Source organism: Mustela putorius, unplaced genomic scaffold, assembly GCF_011764305.1.
Source record: "Mustela putorius furo isolate JIRA1106 unplaced genomic scaffold, ASM1176430v1.1 tig00003834_pilon_pilon_pilon, whole genome shotgun sequence".
NCBI classification, from domain to species: domain Eukaryota; kingdom Metazoa; phylum Chordata; class Mammalia; order Carnivora; family Mustelidae; genus Mustela; species Mustela putorius.
In genome coordinates, this window is record NW_025421987.1 from 96,268,839 (window position 1) to 96,289,964 (window position 21,126).

Below are 21,126 nucleotides of genomic sequence, written 5' to 3' on the forward strand. Positions count from 1 at the left end.
TGGGATCATGACCTGAATTGAAGACAGACATTTAACCTACTGAGCCACCCAGGCATGCCTAGAGTTGGGATTTAGATCTAAGGTTTTTTTCGAGTTCTAAATCCATGCCCTTTCACTTATGCTTCATGATCAGATAGTTGAATGACTTGAAAATAATATTCTGTAGGATTCCATTAAGGTTAAAATGAAAAAGGTGTGTTTTAGGAGAATAAAGGTAGAAATACTTAGTCCTACTTTTATAAGGCTTAGTTTCTAGAGACGCTATTTTTAGACAGATATTTTTAGAAATACTATTCATTCTAACTAGAAGCAATTCTGGAGAGAGAGATTTTGCTGATCTGTTGTAGTTGAAGAAATTTAGGTTTCATTTTCTATACTTAGGAAGAATTGAAACCCTAGCCAGGAGGGATACCTGCATTTTTTAATTTTTTTTTTAAAGATTTTATTTATTTATTTGACAGAGAGAAATCACAAGTAGATGGAGAGGCAGGCAGAGAGAGAGAGAGGGAAGCGGGCTCCCTGCTGAGCAGAGAGCCCAATGCAGGACTCAATCCCAGGACCCTGAGATCATGACCTGAGCAGCAGCTTAACCCACTGAGCCACCCAGGCGCCCCAAGGGATACCTGCATTTGCTTTCTGCCTTGGTATGTACACAGTATACAGGGAAGATTGAAGAAACAGTTGTAAAAGGACACTTTTTTTTTTTTAAGATTTTATTTTATTTGTTTTAGAGAGAGAAAAAGAAGGAATGTGGGTATGCTTGAGTGGGGGGAGGGGCAGAGGGAGAGGGAGAAAGAGAATCCCAAGCAGAACTCTGTGCTGACCACAGAGCCTGACACAGGGCTTGATCCCAGGACCCTGAAATCATAACCTGAGCCGAAATCAAGAGTTGGACACTTAATTGACAGCCACCCAGGTGCCTTGAAATATAGGATACTTTAATGTATCTTTTTAAATTGAGATTAAATTAATATAACATAAAATTCATTGTTTAAACCATTATAAAATGTGCAATTCAGTGGGTTTTTTAGTGTATTCACAATGTTATGCAACCATCATCACTATCTCATTCCAGAACATTTTCATCACCACAAATAGAAGCCCCATATCTATTAGCAGTCACCTCCCCATCCCCTCAGCCTATTCCCTGGCAACCACTAATCTACTTTTCTCTAGGTCTTTGTCTATTTTGGACATTTCATATAAATGGAATCTTAAAGTATGTGGACTTTTTTATCTGACTTCTTATATTTAACATTGTTTTCAAGGTCCATCCAGGTGGTAGCATGTATTAATACTGCACTCCTTTTTATAATACACATAGACATACCATTTTGTTTATCCATTCATCAGTTGATGCACATTTAGATTGTTTCCACTTTTTGGCTATTGTAAATAATGCTTTCATGAACATTATTCATATATAGGTTTGTGTGTGTGTGTGTGTGTGTGTTTTCAGGGGCACCTGGGTGGTCCAGTCAGTCTCCCAGGACTGTGCAATTTTTGATCTTGAGGTCCTGAATTCAAGCCCTATGTTGGGCGTAGACCCTACTTAAAAAAATAATAATAAAATAAAATCTTTGTTCTCATCCTTTTGGTTATATACCCAGGAATGTAATTTCTGGATCATATGGTATTCTGTGTTTAACATTTTGAAGAACTGTTTTCCAGAGTTGGGCACCAGTTTATATTCACAGCAGCTGTGTGTGAAGGTTCTGGTTTCTCCACATTCTTGCCATCACTGTTATTGCCAGTGTTTTTGCTCATAGCCATCCTAGTGGGTGTGAAGTGGTATCATTGTGGTTTTCATTTGCATTTCTATGATGACTAACATTGTTGAGCATCTTTCCATGGGTTTTTTGGGCATTAGTATATCTTCTTTAGAGAAATGTCTAGATCCTTTTGCCTTTTCTTCACTTCCCACTTCTGCCTCCCTTCCATTTTCAATGGCCTAATCATAGATTTTTCAGTTTCTCTTCCTAGACCTGTTAACTTGACCTTCTCTAGATTAATGTTTCTAGCTTGATCTGGGCTTACTTAGTAAAGTGCTCAATAGTTCTATTAGTTATTTGCTGATCCTCTGGTACATTTCCCACAATAGCTATTCCACATATTTTCTACCTTCCTCAAGCTTTCAGTCTCATTCCAACCTCCCTATTTTTTAAAGGACATTTCGTGTCCTTCTTACTATACCAGTTGAGGACATCAGATATAAATTTGTGTGTCTTTCCTCTTTACATCTAACATTGTCCTTTTATCACCTTCCTTTCTGCTTTTAGAAGAGGATGAAAGTTCTTATTTCTAAAGCTAGTGCTTTCCCCCCTGCTTTCCTTTGAAGCCATTCTCTACCATTTCTCTAGACTATTCTGTTTTTCCTTCTCCAGTATTTTCAGTCTCTGGCTTCTTTTCCTCTGTCTTGGATATGTACAGATGTCCTTAAATTTAAAAAAAAGTCACTTGATCTGTCTCCTCTAGGTACCTTTCAGTTTTTCTCATTCCTTTTACAGATACACATATCTAATGAGAGATTATTACTACTTTTTTCCTTTTCTTCCAGTTTTCTTAAAGGCACTGGTGTTCTTTTATTAATATATTCTAGAAGGTCTCTAATAGTCATTTGAATCACCAAATTCAAAGACTTATCTCAGTTCTCATTTTCTTTGATCTCAATTCCTTTTTTAAAAAATATCCCCATTCCTGCTACTATACTACTGGTACTACAGTCTTATTTTCAGTTCAAAAATTCATTGTAAATGCTTCTTTTTTCTTGTGACAATATTTTTTCTTTTTACCATATTCTACCCATTCCTCCTTTATAAAGTCTGCTGCCCTTTCTACTCCCACTGCAACATTAATGGAAAAATCTGTAAGTCTATTTTCTTTTCCATATAATAACCTCTGAACTGGTCTCTTTCTTTATTTTATTTATTTATTTATTTTTTGTTAAAAAATTTTTATTTAGGGGCACCTGGGTGGCTCAGTGGGTTAAAGCCTCTGCCTTCGGCTCAGGTCATGATCTCAGGGTCCTGGGATCGAGTCCTGCATCGAGCTCTCTGCCTGCTTGTGTGTACTCACTTGCGCGCCCTCTGTCTCTCTCTCTCTCTCCCTCTCTCTCTCTCTGGCAAATAAAATTTTTTAAAAATTGAATTAATTTTTTAAAATCTTCCCACAAAGACAAGACCAGTCCCAGCTGCTAGATTGATCAATTCTTCCAAATATTTAAGGAAGAAATAGTTTCCTATTCTGAACAGTTTCAGAAAATAGAGAGTACTTTCTATCCCATTTTATGAAACCAAACATCAAACCCAGGGGAGAAAAAAGCACAAAAAAGGGAAACCATAGTTAAAATTTTTTCACGAACTAAGATGCAAAAATCCTTAACAATATATTAACAAATCTAGGAACATATAAAAAGATTTATATAGCATGACCAAGGGGGATTTCACTCTGGAATGCAAGGTTGGTTTGACCTCCTAAAATCAATTAATCTAATACACCATAAGTAACAAAAGACAAAACCAGAATTTGATTGTTTCAGTAATGCAGAAAAAGCATGTGACAAAATCCAACATCTATTTATTATAAAAACTCTTAACAAATTGCAAAAAGGAGGGCAATTCCTCAGTTGATAAATGGCATCCACAAAAAAACCTACAGTTAACATAATGTTTAATGGTAAAAGACTGCATACTTCACCCCCAAGATATTTGTCCTTGTTACTTCTGTTCACCATTATGCTAGAGATTCCACCTAAGGCAATAAGGGATAATAAAAAGGAAATTAAAGGCATCCAGATTGGAAAGAAGTAGAACATCTTTAGTCATAGATGACATGATCTCATATGTAGAAAATGCTAAGGAATCTACCAAAGTGCTTCAACTAATAATTGAGTTTAGCAAAGTCATAGGGCCACAATCAATATACAAAAATCATCTGAAATTATACACACAGACACATTTGCATTTATAAATCAATTTGTATTTTTATATACTAGCAAGGAACCATCCGAAAATAAAGTTAAGAAAAACAATTCCCTTCACAATAGCAACAAATAGAATAAAATACTTAAGAGTGTTAACAAAAACTCTTAAGTAAGACTTTCCTCTGTAGAGGAAAGAGCATTCCTGCATTCTTATTTCAGCTTTGCCTCTGAGTAATTGCATATAATTCATATAATTTCTTTGAACCTTGTTTTCCTCATCTTTAAATTGAGAATTATTGTACTTCTTGCCTCAGAGGGCTGTTGTGAGCATTAGAACATACTTACAGTGTATGTATAATCACAATTGATAAAGCATACAGGAGCTATTTGCCTCGCCAGTCCCCTAGTTGAAAATGTGCTTAAGAACTTTGGCAGTTTCATCACATAGAACAGGGTCGTGTGTTCTGCCAGACAGCGGAGGAGCCGTTATTTAGGACCCAGTTAGTTGGGACTGTGCCTAGTTTCCCAGCTACCTTGCTCAATATTACCCTGAAATCACCTGTAAGACATTTATCTTTCATATCATGATTTACTGATTTACCCATTTGGTAAAAGGTTGCAACTTTTGGGACGCCTGGGTGCTCAGTTGAGCGGCTGCCTTCGGCTCAGGTCATGGTCCCAGCGTCCTGGGATGGAGTCCCACTTCGGGCTCCTTGCTCAGCAGGGAGCCTGCTTCTCTCTCTGTCTCTGCCACTCTGTGTGTGCTCACTCTTGTGCCCTCTCTCTCTTTCTCTGACGAATAAAAAAAAAAAAAAAGAAAAAAGGTTGCAACTTTCACTTGCCATTTTGAAATGCCTTTTTTTTCTTTTGTTACATGATTTAGGAGGAATTTAATCACCAGTATATTGAATAACTGGTTGTTCTTTAAAGCTGCCATTTTTGGGGTATTTCAGTCTGTACCATCGAACTTAACTTTGTTTTCCTTCACTTTCCTCTTAAGGGCTTACAGCAGCCAGCTCCTTTTTCTGATGAAATTGAGGTCGACTTTAGTAAGCCCTATGTCAGGGTAACTATGGAAGAAGCCAGCAGAGGAACTCCTTGTAAGTAAATGCTTAATTATATTGTTGTTTTACTCTTGTTTTTAACTCTTACTACTCCCCTTGAGGAATAAGCAGGCCAATGGGGTAGGGTAAAATGACAACAAAATGGTGTAGTAGCAGCAGGTCAAATTTCAAAATGCCATCAAACAGTTCAAGGATCACATTCAGATGTGATAGTAGACCTGTTGAAGGCAAGATATTTTCATTTCATTTCATTTCTTCTGATAACACATTCAGAACGTGGTACCTCACTCAGATCTGATCACATTAGCTATATTACCCAGCTTATTGCTAATCTGTTCCCAAACCACCTGTGGTACATAAAATGTTTGTGTGTGCTTGTGTACTATTCCCAAGTTTTGAAGCTTATAATTAACAAGCACCAACTAATTTAATTTTTAACAATTTTAGAATAGAATTTTATAAGTCATTTTTTTCAGATTATCTACTTTATCATCTCTTCATTGTATACATGAAGAAATTGAAGTCTACAGAAACTAAGAAGTGAAAGTTCTCCTAGAGTAAAACAAATAGTTAGTGATAAAACTGAAACTAAAGCCTAAGCTGTTCCATCTTTTTGTTCTTTTCACCCTGAAGTGATGCTGCTCTTTGTAGACATTAGTTTTAAATAATAGAAGGTTATTGGCAATCTGATTGCATTTTAGGTGGAAAAAAGAATCACAAATTAGCCTATAAAATTTGAAGGTCTGATTTGGTCTCTAGTTGTTCTCCTATATCATATTCCATCTGTTCAGTCTTATATGAAATAACCATGTGACTATTTATGCCAGTATTGGACAAGGAGTAAACCAGTAAAGAATCTACACATGCCACAGTTAATGAATTTTAAACCAATAATTAGTACAAGGGGGCATCCTTCCCCACCACATACCATGTTTTCACTAGGGAGGTTAAGGGAATACAAGAAAGAAGTTGGTATAATCTAGGAGAAAATTCACTACCCAGAGAAAAAACAAATATGGCTGAAGGGACGAAAAGCTTATTTCTTTTGGAAGATGAAAGAAAAAAGTCAGCAGTATGTTTTCTAGGAGAAAGGGGGAAAAAAGGCAGAGTTTGAAGGGCAGTGGAATGTGTCGGGACAGAAGTTTCGGTGATAGGTATTTGAGAGGATCTATCAGGATCTATCAAAAGATGGATATATCAAAAATATATAAAAAAAAATTGAAACACAGGTCAGTTCTGCCTAAAGGAGAACATGTATTTATTTAGCCAACAGTGATGCAAGGACTATAATTTATAATACAAATCGGACCATTTTGAAAGTGAAAGGGGGTTGCTCTTAATAATATGCTGAGACAACATATGAATCAGGATGTGGTCATCCTGGCCAGTAGACACTTGGTAAAAGAATTAATAACTTGTGCTTTGTTCCCGCATTTTCTCATTCAACGGTGGTCTCTTCTGGCCATTTGGTTACTGGATTAGTCTGGGTTTGCCAAAGACTTGGGGGTAAGTCGTGGGGAATTGAGAGTTTAGGAGGCTGGGGGAATACTGAAGAGGGTAAGGAGCACATCTGGAGTTTGGTCTGAGAAAGGGTTCGGTGGTGACTTGGCTTGATAACCAGATGATTAACCCTGGCAAACGGCCAGTTGATCAACAGCATTCCTTACTCTTTCCACCATCCTGGAAATGTGTTTATGGAGCTAAATCCCCCTCATCTTGCTTTGCCCAGCTGTACGCTAATGTCAAAGAAACAACAGATATTCTTAATTTTTGTATTCTGTGTTTTGTTAGTTACTTCATGGTTATGATTTCTAGGATGTAGAAGACATTATGCTCCTCAGATTATGTTTTATTTTGCTTTGTTTTATGGATGAAGAAACTGAGTCTTAAAAAGGTTAAGATTACGGAGGAAGGAGGCTGGTAGTTAAGTTGGAGCTCTAATTTTTCTGACTCTTAAATCTGTTATATTGTTTGTTTTTCATTGTATTGGCATATCTATTTTATTTAAAAATTTTATTTCTTGTATTATAAAATCAGTACATTTCCATGGCCTAACATTCATAAAGTACAGGGCACAGAATGAAATGTCTTCCTATTACCACTATCTCACAGCCACCCAGTATCCCTCCCTCCCACCCTTTTAGTGGGTGTATCATGGTACATTCAGTCCTTCCATTGAAATTTAGGCTGGTTCCAAACTTATTACAAACTATGCTGCATTGAGTAACATACATATTTACAAATCTATCTGTGAAATAAATTTCTAGAATTGGAATAGCTGGGCCATTGTAGGAGATAAGAAAACATCTGATGACTATTTTTTTCCAGAAAAAAAAGCATAAAAGCATTTATTTGTCTTTTAATAGATATTGTCTAGTTGCCTTTTTAAAAATTTTTGTTTATTTATTTGAGAGAGCATGCATATACTGTGCACATGCACAAGTAGGGCAAGGGAGAAGCAGACTCCTGCTGAGGCACCCCTCTAATTGCCCTTAAAATTTTTGTACCAATTTTTATTCCTATCACCAGTGTATAATTTTTCAGTTTAAAAGCTACTTATTTATGGATAAAGCTATCTGGAAAGAAATGTCCACAAACCTGAGAACCAGTTTTCTCCTCTTTGTTTCATTGTCCTCAAGGAGGGAGATGAGTCTTACCCCTCCCTTTGGTATGGTATATCTGATGAGTCTCCCCTTCTTTCCCAGAATGATAGAGCTGTTCCTAATGTTATTTTCTGCTTCTATAGTTAATACTCTTCTTTTATTCACATATGGGAATATGTTCCTAGGACTTGTTTGATTTATTATTTGAAGCATAAGGAACTGGTAATGTCAATTCCATTCTCAGTGTGTGTGGTATTAGTCTTGTACCTCCAAGAAGTCATTTCTTGGCTTTTCTTTCATAGTCCACTACTACTAATAAATTGACAGTCTGGTCTCTGTTATTCTCACTAATGGAGAAAAAAGGAAAAGCACTAATATGAAGTCCTGTAGGATTTATATTTGACTTTCAAATACTTTATTGCCCTCTACTGAGAAAGTATAATATCATGCTTGCTGTCAGGGAGAAATACTTGAAGGAATCCCATCTGTTATCACAGAGTGGGTATTGAGGGTGACTGGGACTGAGAAGCAATAAATTGGTAACTAATACTTACCTTCACCCCTTTCACCTTCTTTGTTTCACCCCTATAGATCACTTCTTACTCACTGGGCAATTGGAGGGAGGTTTATTTTCAAAGCAAAGCTTAGTTACTAGTAATCAAACAGCCTGAAAATGAGAGAGCAAGCAAGAGAACACAAGTGGCAGAGGGAGAGAGAGAAGCAAGCTCCCCGCTGGGCAGAGCCTGATTCGGGGCTCAATCCTAGGACCCTAAGATCATGACCTGAGCAGAAGACAGACACTTAACTGACTGAGCCACCCAGCCACCCCTTCCCATTTACTTCTAAAATAACTTCAAGAAAAAGCAATCATGAAATCCAGTTCCATGAGCAGTTTGATGAGATCAGACTAACAGAGTCAATGGATATGATGTCAAAAGTGTCTTTGGAGCCAAAGCAATCTGTGATATTATTCCTCACAACCCCAACCTACCCTTCCATTAAAGTGAATATCCAGAGAGCACCTTGAGAGAGGGATATGAAAAGATGGAACACAGTGTCATTTCCATTAGTCAAATATGAGGTATTGAATCAGTGTGTTTTTGTGATAAATTCTTTCCTTTGGATTTAGGTGATCGGCCTGTGAGAGTTTATGCTGATGGAATATTTGACTTATTTCACTGTGGTCATGCTCGGGCTCTGATGCAAGCAAAGAACCTTTTCCCTAATACATACCTCATTGTGGGAGGTAAGAAAACATCTGATGACTTTAGGTGCTTTCCAGAAAAAAAAAAATTATAGTAGCCTTTTTGTCCTATTGTAACATGAATACTGGCTCTTGTTTTTGTTTTTATTTATTTTTATTATTTAAAAGATTATTTATTTATTTATTTATTTGACAGAAAGAAAGGTCACACGTAGGCAGAGAGGCAGGCAGAGGGAGGGGGGAAGCCGGCTCCCTGCTGAGCAGGGAGTCCAATGCAGGGCTTGATTCCAAGACCATAAGATCATGATCTGAGCCAAAGGCAGAGGCTTAACCCACTGAGCCACCCAGGGGCCCCTTGTTTTGGTTTTTAAATGAGAGATATGGAACAGCCTCTCTAAAACTTGAAGTATATGAATTATATAAACCTGGTGAGAGAAGCTCCAAGCACTCTGACCTGAGAGGTCCAGTTTTTATCTCTGTTTTTAGCTGAGTTTCTGCAGTTTTGGGAGCAACAGTGACCCCTATTGCCTACTTAAGAACAGCATTTATTCTAGATTTCAGTTTGTCTTTTTTTTTTTTTTATAAGATTTTATTTATTTATTTGAGAGAGAGTGTGTGGGAGGTGGGTAAGCAGTGAGGGAGGGAGAAGGACAAGTAGCCTGTGCTATGCATGGAGCCTGACACAGGGCTTGATCCCAGAACCCTGAGACCATGACCTAAGCTGAAACCAAGCATCAAATGCTCAGCTGACTGAGCCACGCAGGCAGCCCTGTTTATCATTTTGAATCAACTGAAGTGCACAAGTCTGTTAAGCAAATGTTATGTGGTCTAATATAGTTTTATGAAAATACATGAAAACATTTTTAAAAACTTAGTGATGCAGAAATTCACAGGTTAATTTCAAAGCCAAAGATTTTAGCCCCTTGTTTTATCTTCTCTCCAAAGTGTGAACATACTTTTTGTGAGTACTTGGTCCTGAAGGTGTATCTTGGATTAGGAAAAGTATTGTTACTCAGATTGAGCTGGACCCAGGAAATTCTTTTCTGGTGGGAAGACTGGTTACAGTCATAGGAAATGGGAGAGGTTGGTGACTGAGGAATGGTTAAGCAAAGAGGACTTGGACTTACAACTCTGTGGTGTGGTGAACTCAGTTTGCAGTGATGAGCTTACGCACAACTTCAAAGGCTTCACGGTGATGAATGAAAATGAGCGCTATGATGCAGTGCAGCACTGCCGCTATGTGGATGAGGTGGTGAGGAATGCCCCCTGGACCTTGACACCAGAGTTCCTGGCAGAACACCGGGTAAGAAACTGAACATACGTCCCCATCCCTTGTTCTGGAATTCCCTCAACTCTCAAGACTTCTGGGATTTGGGGTAGTTTTCCACTAGCCATTTTTTACTTCTGTGCTCTATGTAAATGTCACACAGAGGAGATGACTGTGTTGTTACTACTAATAATGATCATCCCTGATATTTATATGGTGTTTGGTGGTTTATAAGCACTTTTATATCTATTATATTTCATTTGCTCCCTAAAACAGTCTTACTGGGTAGCTATTCTTTCTACTTTACATATGAGAATAGAGCCAGAGAGACCAAATAACCTGGTCCAGGATACACAGTAGCAGGGCTAGAAACTGTACTCTTCAGTTAAGTGATTTTATACCCCCACACTATGAATATGTCCATCCTCCTAACATACCAGTCCTATAGAATATAAGAGCCTGAGCTGTGCTCTCAGAAAGTTCCAGGAAACAAGATGGATAAACATAGAGTTCTCTTATATATTGACTTAAATTTAGTTTCATGTCTTTGATTTTGGGCTACAAGTTGTATAGCATCAGAAACCAGGTTTCTCATTTTTACTCATTGAGTTAGTAGTATAAAACCCCTCACTGCTTTTAATTCTCCTGTTAAAGAAACAGGTTTCCTCTAAAAGGTGGGAAGGTGAGAAGAGTTTATCAGGTCAGATTGAGGTCCCCAAGCTTGAGAAACCAGCAAGCATATTGTCAGTTCTCAGCAGGAGTATGTGGAATGTCAAAGGTGAGCTGTTCAGTGAGGCAGAAAGAACAAAAGTAGCCAAAGTGCTTTAAAACCAATACTTGGGGGTAGGCCTGAAGCTAAAGGGTATCTGCTAAAACTATTTGGGATTAGAACAGACCTTTCATAATACTCTAGCTTTTCTATATCAATACTTGCGAGCCAGTTATTCTAAAGGTGGTGAATAAGATTATTTTCAGCAACCAGAGCCAGGCAGGCTCAGGCAGAAGAGGTTAGAGGAACTTTTAATTTCCCCTTTCTCTTTGTTAGCAGTGAATCCTCAGCCAGCAGTCTTACTTGGCCACCATTCTTATTTTCACTTTGCAGCCTATCAATCCCTGACAAATTGTTCATAGGTAATCAGGATGTTAGCTAAGAGTCTCTGACACAGTCCTGATAGGCATGCTTCACATTACTGACTTCTGGGAATTAGGTATAGTCGTATTAGCAATTACATTAGTAAAGGGCATATGGCCTACATAGGAATGACTAAATAAGGTTAGCATATCTCTCTGAAAGATTATTGATCCCATGCTATTGATCTCTTCTCACTGTTGCAAGAAGTATTGACAGTAGTAAAATGATAGAGCCCAAGACCTAAATGTCTTTTATGGCTTTGAGTTTCACATTCCTCAGGAGTATAGATGTATCTATTCTAGTAAAAGGGCTCTTGGTTGCTATTTTTATATTCCCACTCATCTCATGGTCTGAGAGAGAAACCAGCTAAGGAAGAAGTGACCTCTTTTGCATATTTTTAGAAACCTTATTTGACCAATCTTTATAGACCCAGGAGGATAGGGAGATTTCCTCAGCTCCAGTCACTAACACACCAGCATATCCTCCAGTCGTGTTTACTACAGCATGGTGACTGGTGTGCAGTGTAAGGGTAGCACTTCCAGTAGACCAGGAGAATTAGCTAAAAAAAAAAGAAACTGGTCAACTTCATATTTATGAGTGATAAATAGATTAAAAAAATTAAATTGTGTGGCTTATGAATGAATCACAGAATTTATGAAGCAAGGCAAAGAGAGATAAAGAAAAAAAGTTTACTTGAGGCCTGGCCTCTCCTTGTCCTTTATTCTGAATCTGGGAGAGTATTTTCTGGGGGAATATTTACTGGTTCTTTCTGATGTCATTGATCCTCAGTTTTAAATGATGTTTCCTTATTTCAGATTGATTTTGTAGCCCATGATGACATCCCTTATTCTTCTGCTGGGAGCGATGATGTTTATAAGCACATCAAGGAAGCAGGTAAGTAAGCTGATCTACATCCTCACTTTATGATGTCTCAGGCAGCAACAGAGAATCAATGACATTGCTACCTTGCAAAGGAAAATTTATGCACTTAGAAATTCAATATCTACTTTCAATCACACTTCAGATAAGAGGTTTAGGTGAGCATAGCACTGATATCCATCAATTTGCGGTCTAAGCATCTACCTTTTTTTTTTTTTTTTTTTTTTTTTTAAAGATTTTATTTATTTATCAGAGAGAGAGATGGGGAGAGAGCGAGCATAGGCAGACAGAATGGCAGGCAGAGGCAGAGGGAGAAGCAGGCTCCCTGCTGAGCAAGGAGCCCGATGCGGGACTCGATCCCAGGACGCTGGGATCATGACCCGAGCTGAAGGCAGCGGCTTAACCCACTGAGCCACCCAGGCGCCCCTACCTTTTTTTTTTTAAAGATTTTGTTTGTTTGGGGTGCCTGGGTGGCTCAGTGGGTTAAGGCCTCTGCCTTCAGCTCAGGTCATGATCCCAGGGTCCTGGGATAGAGCCCCACGTCAGGCTCTTCGTTCAGTGGGGAGCCTGCTTCCTCCTCTCTCTGCCTGCCTCTCTGCCTACTTGTCATCTCTGTCTGTCAAATAAATAAATAAAATATTAAAAAAAAAAAACTTAAAAAAAACATATTTTGTTTGTTTGTCCGAGAGAGAGAGAAAAAGAGAGAGCACAAGCAGGGGGAGCAGCTGGCAGAGGGAAAAGTAGGCTCCCCGCTGAGCAAGGAGTCCAATGTGGGACTCGATCCCAGGATGCTAGGATCATGACCTGAGCCAAAAAAAGAGGCTTAACAGACTGAGCCACCCAGGCATCCCTAAACATCTATTTTTGATACATATTTTAATTTTAGGAAACTCCCAGGCCCATATGTATATTTTTTAATATTAGGGCCATATAGTTCTTCCTTTCCTTACCCCTAGCCTTTGATTCAGTCTTCCTCCTGTATGTCAGTATCTCCAGACTTCACTTAGTAATAGAAGATCATTTTTTGAGTAAAAAAATGTTGCTCCCGGTTTCCATCTAGTCCTATGGCCTGAGTTAACCAGAATGTCACAGTGTATGTGTGTGTTCTTGGATTAGGTATGTTTGCACCAACACAGAGGACAGAAGGTATCTCCACATCAGACATCATCACCCGAATTGTCCGGGACTATGATGTGTATGCCAGACGGAATCTACAAAGGGGCTACACGGCAAAGGAGCTCAATGTCAGCTTTATCAATGTGAGTTCCAGCTTCATCCCAGAGTTCCCTGGCCCTATAGGACACACGTTAACCTCCTACCTCATCTGAGCTAAAGTTGCTTTTCTGTCTGTTGTAACCGTCACCTCCAAAATTCAATGAATGCCTCTTTGCTGATTACACTGTGCTAAGCTTTACAAAGAGATTAAAACAGAGGCATTCTCTGCCTTTATGGTCTAGTATCAGTCAACACATTGATATAAAAATACACAGCCAATTAAATAATAATATGTTATTTAACATTGTATAATATTTGTATCAAATATATTTAAAACTGCAGTTCATACCTTTTTTTTTTTTTTAATTGGATGGTCTTTGGAAAATTTACTGAAAGCTATGGATCCTCTCCCTGTGTGGATAGTGGCACACACAACATTTTGCATGCAATTTCTCAGGGCATGTGGACCTCGGTTTTAAAATTTGATTTATGGGGGCACCTGGGTGGCTCAGTGGGTTAAGGCCTCTGCCTTCGGCTCAGGTCATGATCCCAGGGTCCTGGGATCGAGCCCCACATCGGGCTCTCTGCTCAGCAGGTAGCCTGCTTCCTCCTCTCTCTCTGCCTCTCTGCCTACTTGTGATCTCTGTCTGTCAAGTAAATAAATAAAATCTTTAAAAAAAAAAAAAAAAAAAAAAAAAAAAATAAAATTTGATTTATGAAAGCATAGTTTATCTTAGCTTAATATTACCTTTTAGAAACAAACTGGTATACATTTTGTATATAAATTGTATCTTAATAAAGTTGATTTTAAAAGAAGAAAGCTGCTAACTATATCTTCTGTACGAGTAGTTTACCATGCTCCCTTACCTGCTGCCAGTTGTGTGAATAATGAATAGGTCAAATGGCTTCATCAAATAGGTTTAGCTTTGCAGATAAACCCTAGCTGTTGTTAACCACCTACTACAGAATCTCCTTCAGGTGTTTAAAAATATTAAACATATTCCCGTTCCCCTTTATGATCTGAAAATTATAAAAACACTTTTCCTTTGGCTAAACCTCCCCCGATCCATACCATTTTCCTTTCTGTTTAGGGAAGCTGGTAGGACCTCATTTTGCAGATGAGCAAACAGACCTCTAAATACTAAATACTAAAAATAAAACAAAAAGCTCTTCTAAAATCATAGAATAAGCCAGTGATAGCAGGAAAACATCAATACCATAAACAAATTAAGTAAAAGATCCGCTACTTCAACATATGAGAGTTGTCTTATTCCTGGCAATATTGTGCAGTAATCCTGTGGCTTCTTACATATCTTCATCTAGAATGGGGTTTGGGTTATGTTGGGCATGTTTATGTTCCAAGTTTATGTTTTTTAAAAAATTATTATGTTCAGTTAGCCAACATATAGTACATCATTAGTTTTAATGTAGCCTTAAAAAATCTGACTTCATTTGCTATATGCCCAATGGTTACTGAGCATACTCTATATCTTTAGTTTAATCCAGGATTCTTTAATGTTTGAATTATCACACTTTCATATAAGGTGACCATCCCAGAGTATATTTAATCTGTTACTATGCTAGAGAAACAGGAGATTAGGGTGAAGTGAAATTCTGATGACTGGAAATCTTATCAGTAACGTGCTGAAACTTTTTTTTTCTTCTCCCTTTGGAATGGAGGTCAGAGTGAGTATTATTTCTTAAAACAATTATTTCTTTACTTAGGAGAAGAAATACCACTTGCAGGAGCGGGTTGACAAAGTAAAGAAGAAAGTGAAAGACGTGGAAGAAAAGTCAAAAGAATTTGTTCAGAAGGTGGAGGAAAAAAGCATTGATCTCATTCAGAAATGGGAGGAGAAATCCCGAGAATTCATTGGAAGTTTCCTGGAAATGTTTGGTCCAGAAGGAGCTCTGGTATGTTCTTTCCTGGTGGACAGTTTAGGGAATTTCAGGAAAATTTAGGTAATTTTCATGCTGTGTGAAGAATTACAGCATTATAGAAAGGGACATCAACATTAAGTGGTTATCTAATCTGTTCCTGATACTGGGCAGAACTATATTTCAACTGTCCCCAAAAAGTTGTTTAAACTCATTACAGAAAGAGGTTACACATTCTCCTAAATAATCTTGCCAGCTCTCTGTCAACCTCCAAATCTGGTGATAAGCAAGTGACCTTGCCCAGTTTGCTTTTATATTATAGTTTTAAATAAAAAGGAAAGGAAAGAATGAAGAACAGTAGAAAGAAAGCTGCCTCCAGTACAAACAGCTGCTGCAGAGCTGCTGGGTGAGGTGAGAGTTCTGTCCTTGAGGAGTAACAAGGTCTCTTTAAGCCAAATAGAAGGTGCGTGTAATTATTTAGCAAGTGAGCCTTGGGTTATCAAGAAGCATCTAACTGTGAAAGTATCTGATACCAGAACAGATTATTTAGGGAGAATATAGAATTTCCTTTTCAGAGAGCTCTCGAACTAGGATAGGTACCCTTTTGTCTGAGTGAGTTCCTTTGGTTTTGCCTGAAGCCTAGACTCTGGACCAAGTAGCCATTTAAGAATTCCTTTGACATAGTCATCGAGAATTGGGTGACTGTGGATAACAGGTAGGAACCCTTAGATAAGAAGCATAACATGGACTATTTTAGGGAGGAAATTGCTTAACATTTTAGGTGTATCCTTCCCCTAGAGTATTTGATCACTTTTGGCATTGCACTGGGCACTCACGATAATTTGAAGTCTCAGATCCTCCAGTGGTGATTTAGTAGGATCCCTAGGTTTCTTCTAATTCTTCCTTTTGGTCTCCCCAGAAACATATGCTGAAAGAGGGTAAAGGCCGGATGCTGCAGGCCATCAGTCCAAAGCAGAGTCCCAGCAGCAGCCCTACTCGGGAACGCTCCCCATCCCCGTCTTTCCGATGGCCCTTCTCTGGCAAGACTTCCCCGCCTTCCTCCCCAGCAAACCTCTCCAGGCACAAAGCTGCAGCTTATGATATCAGTGAGGATGAAGAAGACTAAGTTTTCATCCCTTCTTTCCTGTCCCCTCCCTCTGTCCCATCACCTTCAGAAGCTCTCTGTTGAATTTCGAATTGTGATTCCAACACTAAACCTAAGGACAGCTACAAAGGAAAGAAAGTTGGGGCAGGAGGACCGACGATGGGATCAGACAGCCTGTTCTCCAGGAGACATCATCACCCATCCACACCAAGAAGGAGGCTGACCACACCTCAGAAACCTGTTCTGCATCCATATACCCTCCCTACAGACTTTGCTTTACTGTTTATGTTCATGTGATTTTGACAGGGAAATTGTCATTTTTATTAATTTTTAAAAAATTAGTCTTTCAAATGTTGTAAGTAGAACTAATTTTTTGCCCCTGAGGAGTGGGCAGAAGGAAATGGTATATTACTCAGAGGCCTTTTCTTCCTGATACACTATAGTGTTTGCCTTCTGTTCTGAGGCAGAGTGGCTTGCCAAGTCCTTCAAGCAATGAGCCATGCTGATGAGTGATTTCAGGGGGCAGGGGAAATAGCATAATTTTGGTATCCTTAACAAAAACCCAAAAGCTAAGTAAACGCAGTCACAAATCCCCTAAATGTACTGCTGCACATGTGTCAATGTGGCTGGCTGTGAGAAGAAGGAGATCTGAGCCTAACTTTTCTTACTCCCTGAGGAGTTTCTTGTTGGACCCAATGGGGTCCATGGAAGACACTGATGGGGATGGAACCAGACCACATGGCATCAGCTACGGTTTTCCTGCTGTGTTCATCTTCTCAGAAAACTCTCACCCAATTATTTGGGAGCTCTCGTCAATCTCTTTCCTACAGTCTACCTTTGAAGGCAGGAACACGTCCAGATTTATTGTGATTGGGGAGGGGAGTGGGACAATACCCAATCCTATACAGGGACAGGTTAGGTTAATTTTCCCATCTGTGAGTAAGTCCCTGGCCCTGCTATTTTGATGCTTATTACCTAGCTTTTTACAGAGGATACTTTGTAAATGTCTGCAGTTTGAACATGATCTGTTAATCCATGTTGCTCAAAGCCATACTGAATATTTAGAGAGATTTTCACAGAATTTAAACATAAAAGCATAAAGAAACACCCCCCCACACCCCTTCCTAAAGCCTTATCTTGAACTCTGTCCTTCTTAAGAATGTTCTTGACTGGAACTAATGCTCCAGGTGGTGTTTCTTTTCCTCTGAGAGTTGCAGCTGGTTGGGACTTCCCTCCGCTGCAACCTCCAGCAGGCCACAGAACATTACAAGAAAATGGCAGATTCTCTCCCTTTCCCATGTGTGCCTGGTGGTTATGGTCCCACTGCTCCTGTTAGGTTGCCCAGGAGGATTCACCACTTATATTCCCACATCAGAGATGCTGAAGCTTAACACTTGTAGTTGAGCGTGAGCTCATTTTAAGCCTCTAGCATTGTGCCCCTGCATGACCGAAGAGATCATCATCTTCAGTAATCCTGTAGCTGGGTTCAGGGGAAAATTGCTTATGTCCAGGCCCCACCCTGTCACTCATAAATACCCCTTGTGGGGGTGGAGTTTTGGTGTTTTCAGCTAAGAAAACCACATTTTATCTTTGCTTTCCCCAGTGCTAGGGCTGTGAGCATCTCATAGTCTCCTCCCTAAATATTTTCTGATAAAACCTGCTCTTCTGCCTGAGGATCAGGCTAGAATCACTGCCTGCTTACACAGCAGGACTACCTGGTTTCTTATAACTTCTGATCACCCAGAGAGGCAGAGTCTAGCAGAGTAGAGACACAAAGAGAAGGAAATCTCTTGTTGTCATGATGGCTTATAAAAACTACATTTCTGACTCTTCTCATGAAGTGCTCTTTTTGCTATCAGATATGGTTTACATGAGCTTTGGCTTGGAATCCTTTTTTTGCAACAGTTCAAGTTCTTGTTTTCCTTCATTAACAAGCTTCATAGGATCACGTATTTTACTTTTCTGCTTTAGTCTTCCCTCTTTGAGAATTTTGCCTACTTCTGTCTTATTCTCCTTCATATAGAAAGATGATAAAATCACTGAAGGTCACCTACCTATTCCCTCAAGGTACATATTGATCAAGTGTATCTGGCAAGGAAAATGCTCAGAATGTGGTTTTGTACCCTGTGTGTCACTCCTCTCAAATATACTGTCTGGGATCTCTTCCTCTGCTCTGTCAGTGGGCTACTTTTGGCATTCCCTGCCTTTGGAATATAACCGCTCTGCTGGTAAGTTCTCCAAGACTGCCAGGTCCAGCATATGCACATGTGCTTGGAAAGCCCTCTCACCCCTTTTGACGAGCCTCTGTGGCTCCAATCTCCTAACACTAGTGCATCTTGAAGTACTTTTGACTTGAAGATGAAAATTTATGGTGTGGCATATTAGCTACTTTGGGGTAAATGGGATCCTATTTAATGGTAAATCCTATTTAAAGGTAAATGGAGTAAATGGACAAGGATGGGTGGAGGGAAGAAGCTGTTGGGGTGATGTATTATTTGATCATTTGTGCCTAATTAAATGAAGTTAGTGGTTTGCCTACCATGACCATGCCTGTGATCTGTAAATTTGCTATTATTAATTTTAATATGAACTGTTAAGATTGATTTCTAATGTTAATTATCTGTTTCCCTGAATCCCACACACAAGCAATAAGCCAAATGTAGCAGAGGTGGGAGAGCCTTAACCACCGGTTGGCTTCAGAGCCCAGTCTGTAAGACAGAAGAACGGAGACATTCCATGCTCCTCAGAATGCTGAGGAGGTGCTACTTTAGTTATCTTGGGATGTCTGGGCAGAGAGTTTGCTCTTTTCATACACTAGACTCAGTAGCAGTAAGGAAGAGAGGCTGAAACTTTCGAGGAGTAGAAACAGATCCTTTGTACTACTGCCGCCATTTCTGATAATTAGAGCCAAAGAGCATTTTTTCGCTGAGGCTTGGGTAAGAAGGTTGGGGATATGAGGAAGTTGAAGATCCTAAATAAGAAAAAATATGAAGGATGTCAGGAGAACTTTTGACTTTATCTGGTTGCTGATAACGCAGCACCAGAGTTAGATTTTTCTTATTTTATTTGTGACCACACAACTGGTCAGGCAGCCTCTGGATATTCTCCCTGTGATGATTCTTCACAGTGCTTTGGTTTCTCTGGATTATGTTGATTTGTGGGTAACTTTTGTTTTTCTGGAGCTCATTGCCTTTCTGACCCTGTTATAGATCTATCTAAAATCTTTCCAAATCAATTATATTTTGCTGCTTTTCTTTAATTCCCTAAAAGCCATAGCTTCTACATTTTCTGTCAGCACACCTTTTCACCAGAAGTTGAACTAATAACAGGAAAAAAAGCTCCCTTAATAATGGTTTTAACTAATGATATTTTTTTTAAGCTTACCAATGTAAGTATTTTTAAAGGTTGTATTTTTCAAAGTCATACAATGATGTTCTTGTTTTCTCTCATAGAATAAATTGTCATGGGATAAAGAGTGGTCCCTAGCTTCTATTTTTCCAAATAAGTAGAACATATTCTTAGGATTATACTATTAAATGTTAATTTTCTCTAAAAGAAAGAAGAAAGATTTTCTGTCTGCCAAAGTTTTATGTTAATACTCAGATTGGGGTAGAAAACAAAGTGCTAGGTTTAACACTAGGATGACTCAGGTTGTGTTCCTTTAGGTTTAAAGACAGCTTTCCCACTCTTCTTCCGGGGGCACTGACTATTTTAAACACAGAGACTTGATTGTTTGGGTTGCTTTGTATGGAGGATCCTGAAAAGAAAAAGGTATGTTGGGAAGAAACGCTAGCCTTGGTATGACTGTTAGTCCCATCTGCAGTGCCAGCATTCACAGGGTGTTTTCCTCAATCGGTGTTCAATATATTGTTTTCCTATGTGAGTGTTATTAATTTGTTCCAGTTATTTGGGCCTTTGTCATTTAGCCAAATAAAGGCAAAGTGGTTTTACCTAATTTACCATTTCCTGTGTTTATGACCTGGTATACATGTGTATAAGATGTTTTATTTATTTGGGACTTTTACCTATACCTGCAGTTCTTTTGCTTTTGCAACCTAATTTGTCTCCTCAAAACTGTTTCATGACCACATTAAGAGGGGAATCCTTTTGCAGCTTTGCATAAAAGGCTCAAAAAGCCATTGGCCCTCTAAGGGAGGCTGATCCAGATCTATGAGGTCTAATGTCATCAGTGCCCTAATGACACATCTGTAAGGGAAAGAATGCCTTCCATATGATCTTCAGAAGCCTGGTTTCTTCTGAGACTTCAGGTCTGTACTATTTTTGCCTGGTTGAGTTCCTTTGTTGTTGTTGTTGTTGACATACCATGTTACATTAGTTTCAGGTGTACAACTTAGTGGCTTGGCAAGTTTAAACATTATGCTTTGTTCACCACAAGTATTGCTACCATCTGTCCCATTACATTGCTATTACAATATCATTCACTCTATTCCTTTTTTTTTTTTTTAAGATTTTATTTATTTGAGAGAGAGAGAGAGCGAGCAGGTGTGCATGGGCAGAGGGAGAAGGAGAAAGAGTCTTAAGTAGACTTTGCACTGAGCGAAGAGCCCGGCACAGGGCTTGAGATCATGACCTGAGCCAAACTCAAGAGTCAGATGCTTAATCAACTGAGCCACCCCGGTGCCCCTCATTGACTGTATTCCTTATGCTCTTTTTGTTCTTGTGACTAACTCATTCCACAACTGAAGGCCCATATCTCCCACTCCTCTTGGCCCATTTTGTCCAACCCCTCACCCCATCTCCTCTGGACCATCAGTTCTCTGTATTTATAGTTCTGATTCTGCTTTTCATTTGTTTATTCATTTTCTTTTAGATTCCATTTATGAGTGGAATCATATG

At 39.0% G+C, this 21,126-nt stretch overlaps 1 protein-coding gene across 2 annotated transcripts in view; it reads left to right on the plus strand.

The window, feature by feature from the left end:
• PCYT1A (phosphate cytidylyltransferase 1A, choline) overlaps positions 1-20,224 on the plus strand; it is a 44,363-nt gene extending 24,139 nt beyond the window's left edge. For both annotated transcript variants that reach the window (XM_004745353.3, XM_013052638.2), the window contains exons 3-9: positions 4,923-5,022; positions 8,719-8,835; positions 9,945-10,096; positions 12,008-12,086; positions 13,188-13,330; positions 15,012-15,200; positions 16,084-20,224. In XM_004745353.3, coding sequence (XP_004745410.1) covers positions 4,923-5,022; positions 8,719-8,835; positions 9,945-10,096; positions 12,008-12,086; positions 13,188-13,330; positions 15,012-15,200; positions 16,084-16,290 — 987 coding nt within the window. In that variant the 3' untranslated portion in view covers positions 16,291-20,224. The remainder of the gene's footprint in view (positions 1-4,922; positions 5,023-8,718; positions 8,836-9,944; positions 10,097-12,007; positions 12,087-13,187; positions 13,331-15,011; positions 15,201-16,083) is intronic.
• The last annotated feature ends 902 nt before the right edge of the window (positions 20,225-21,126 follow it).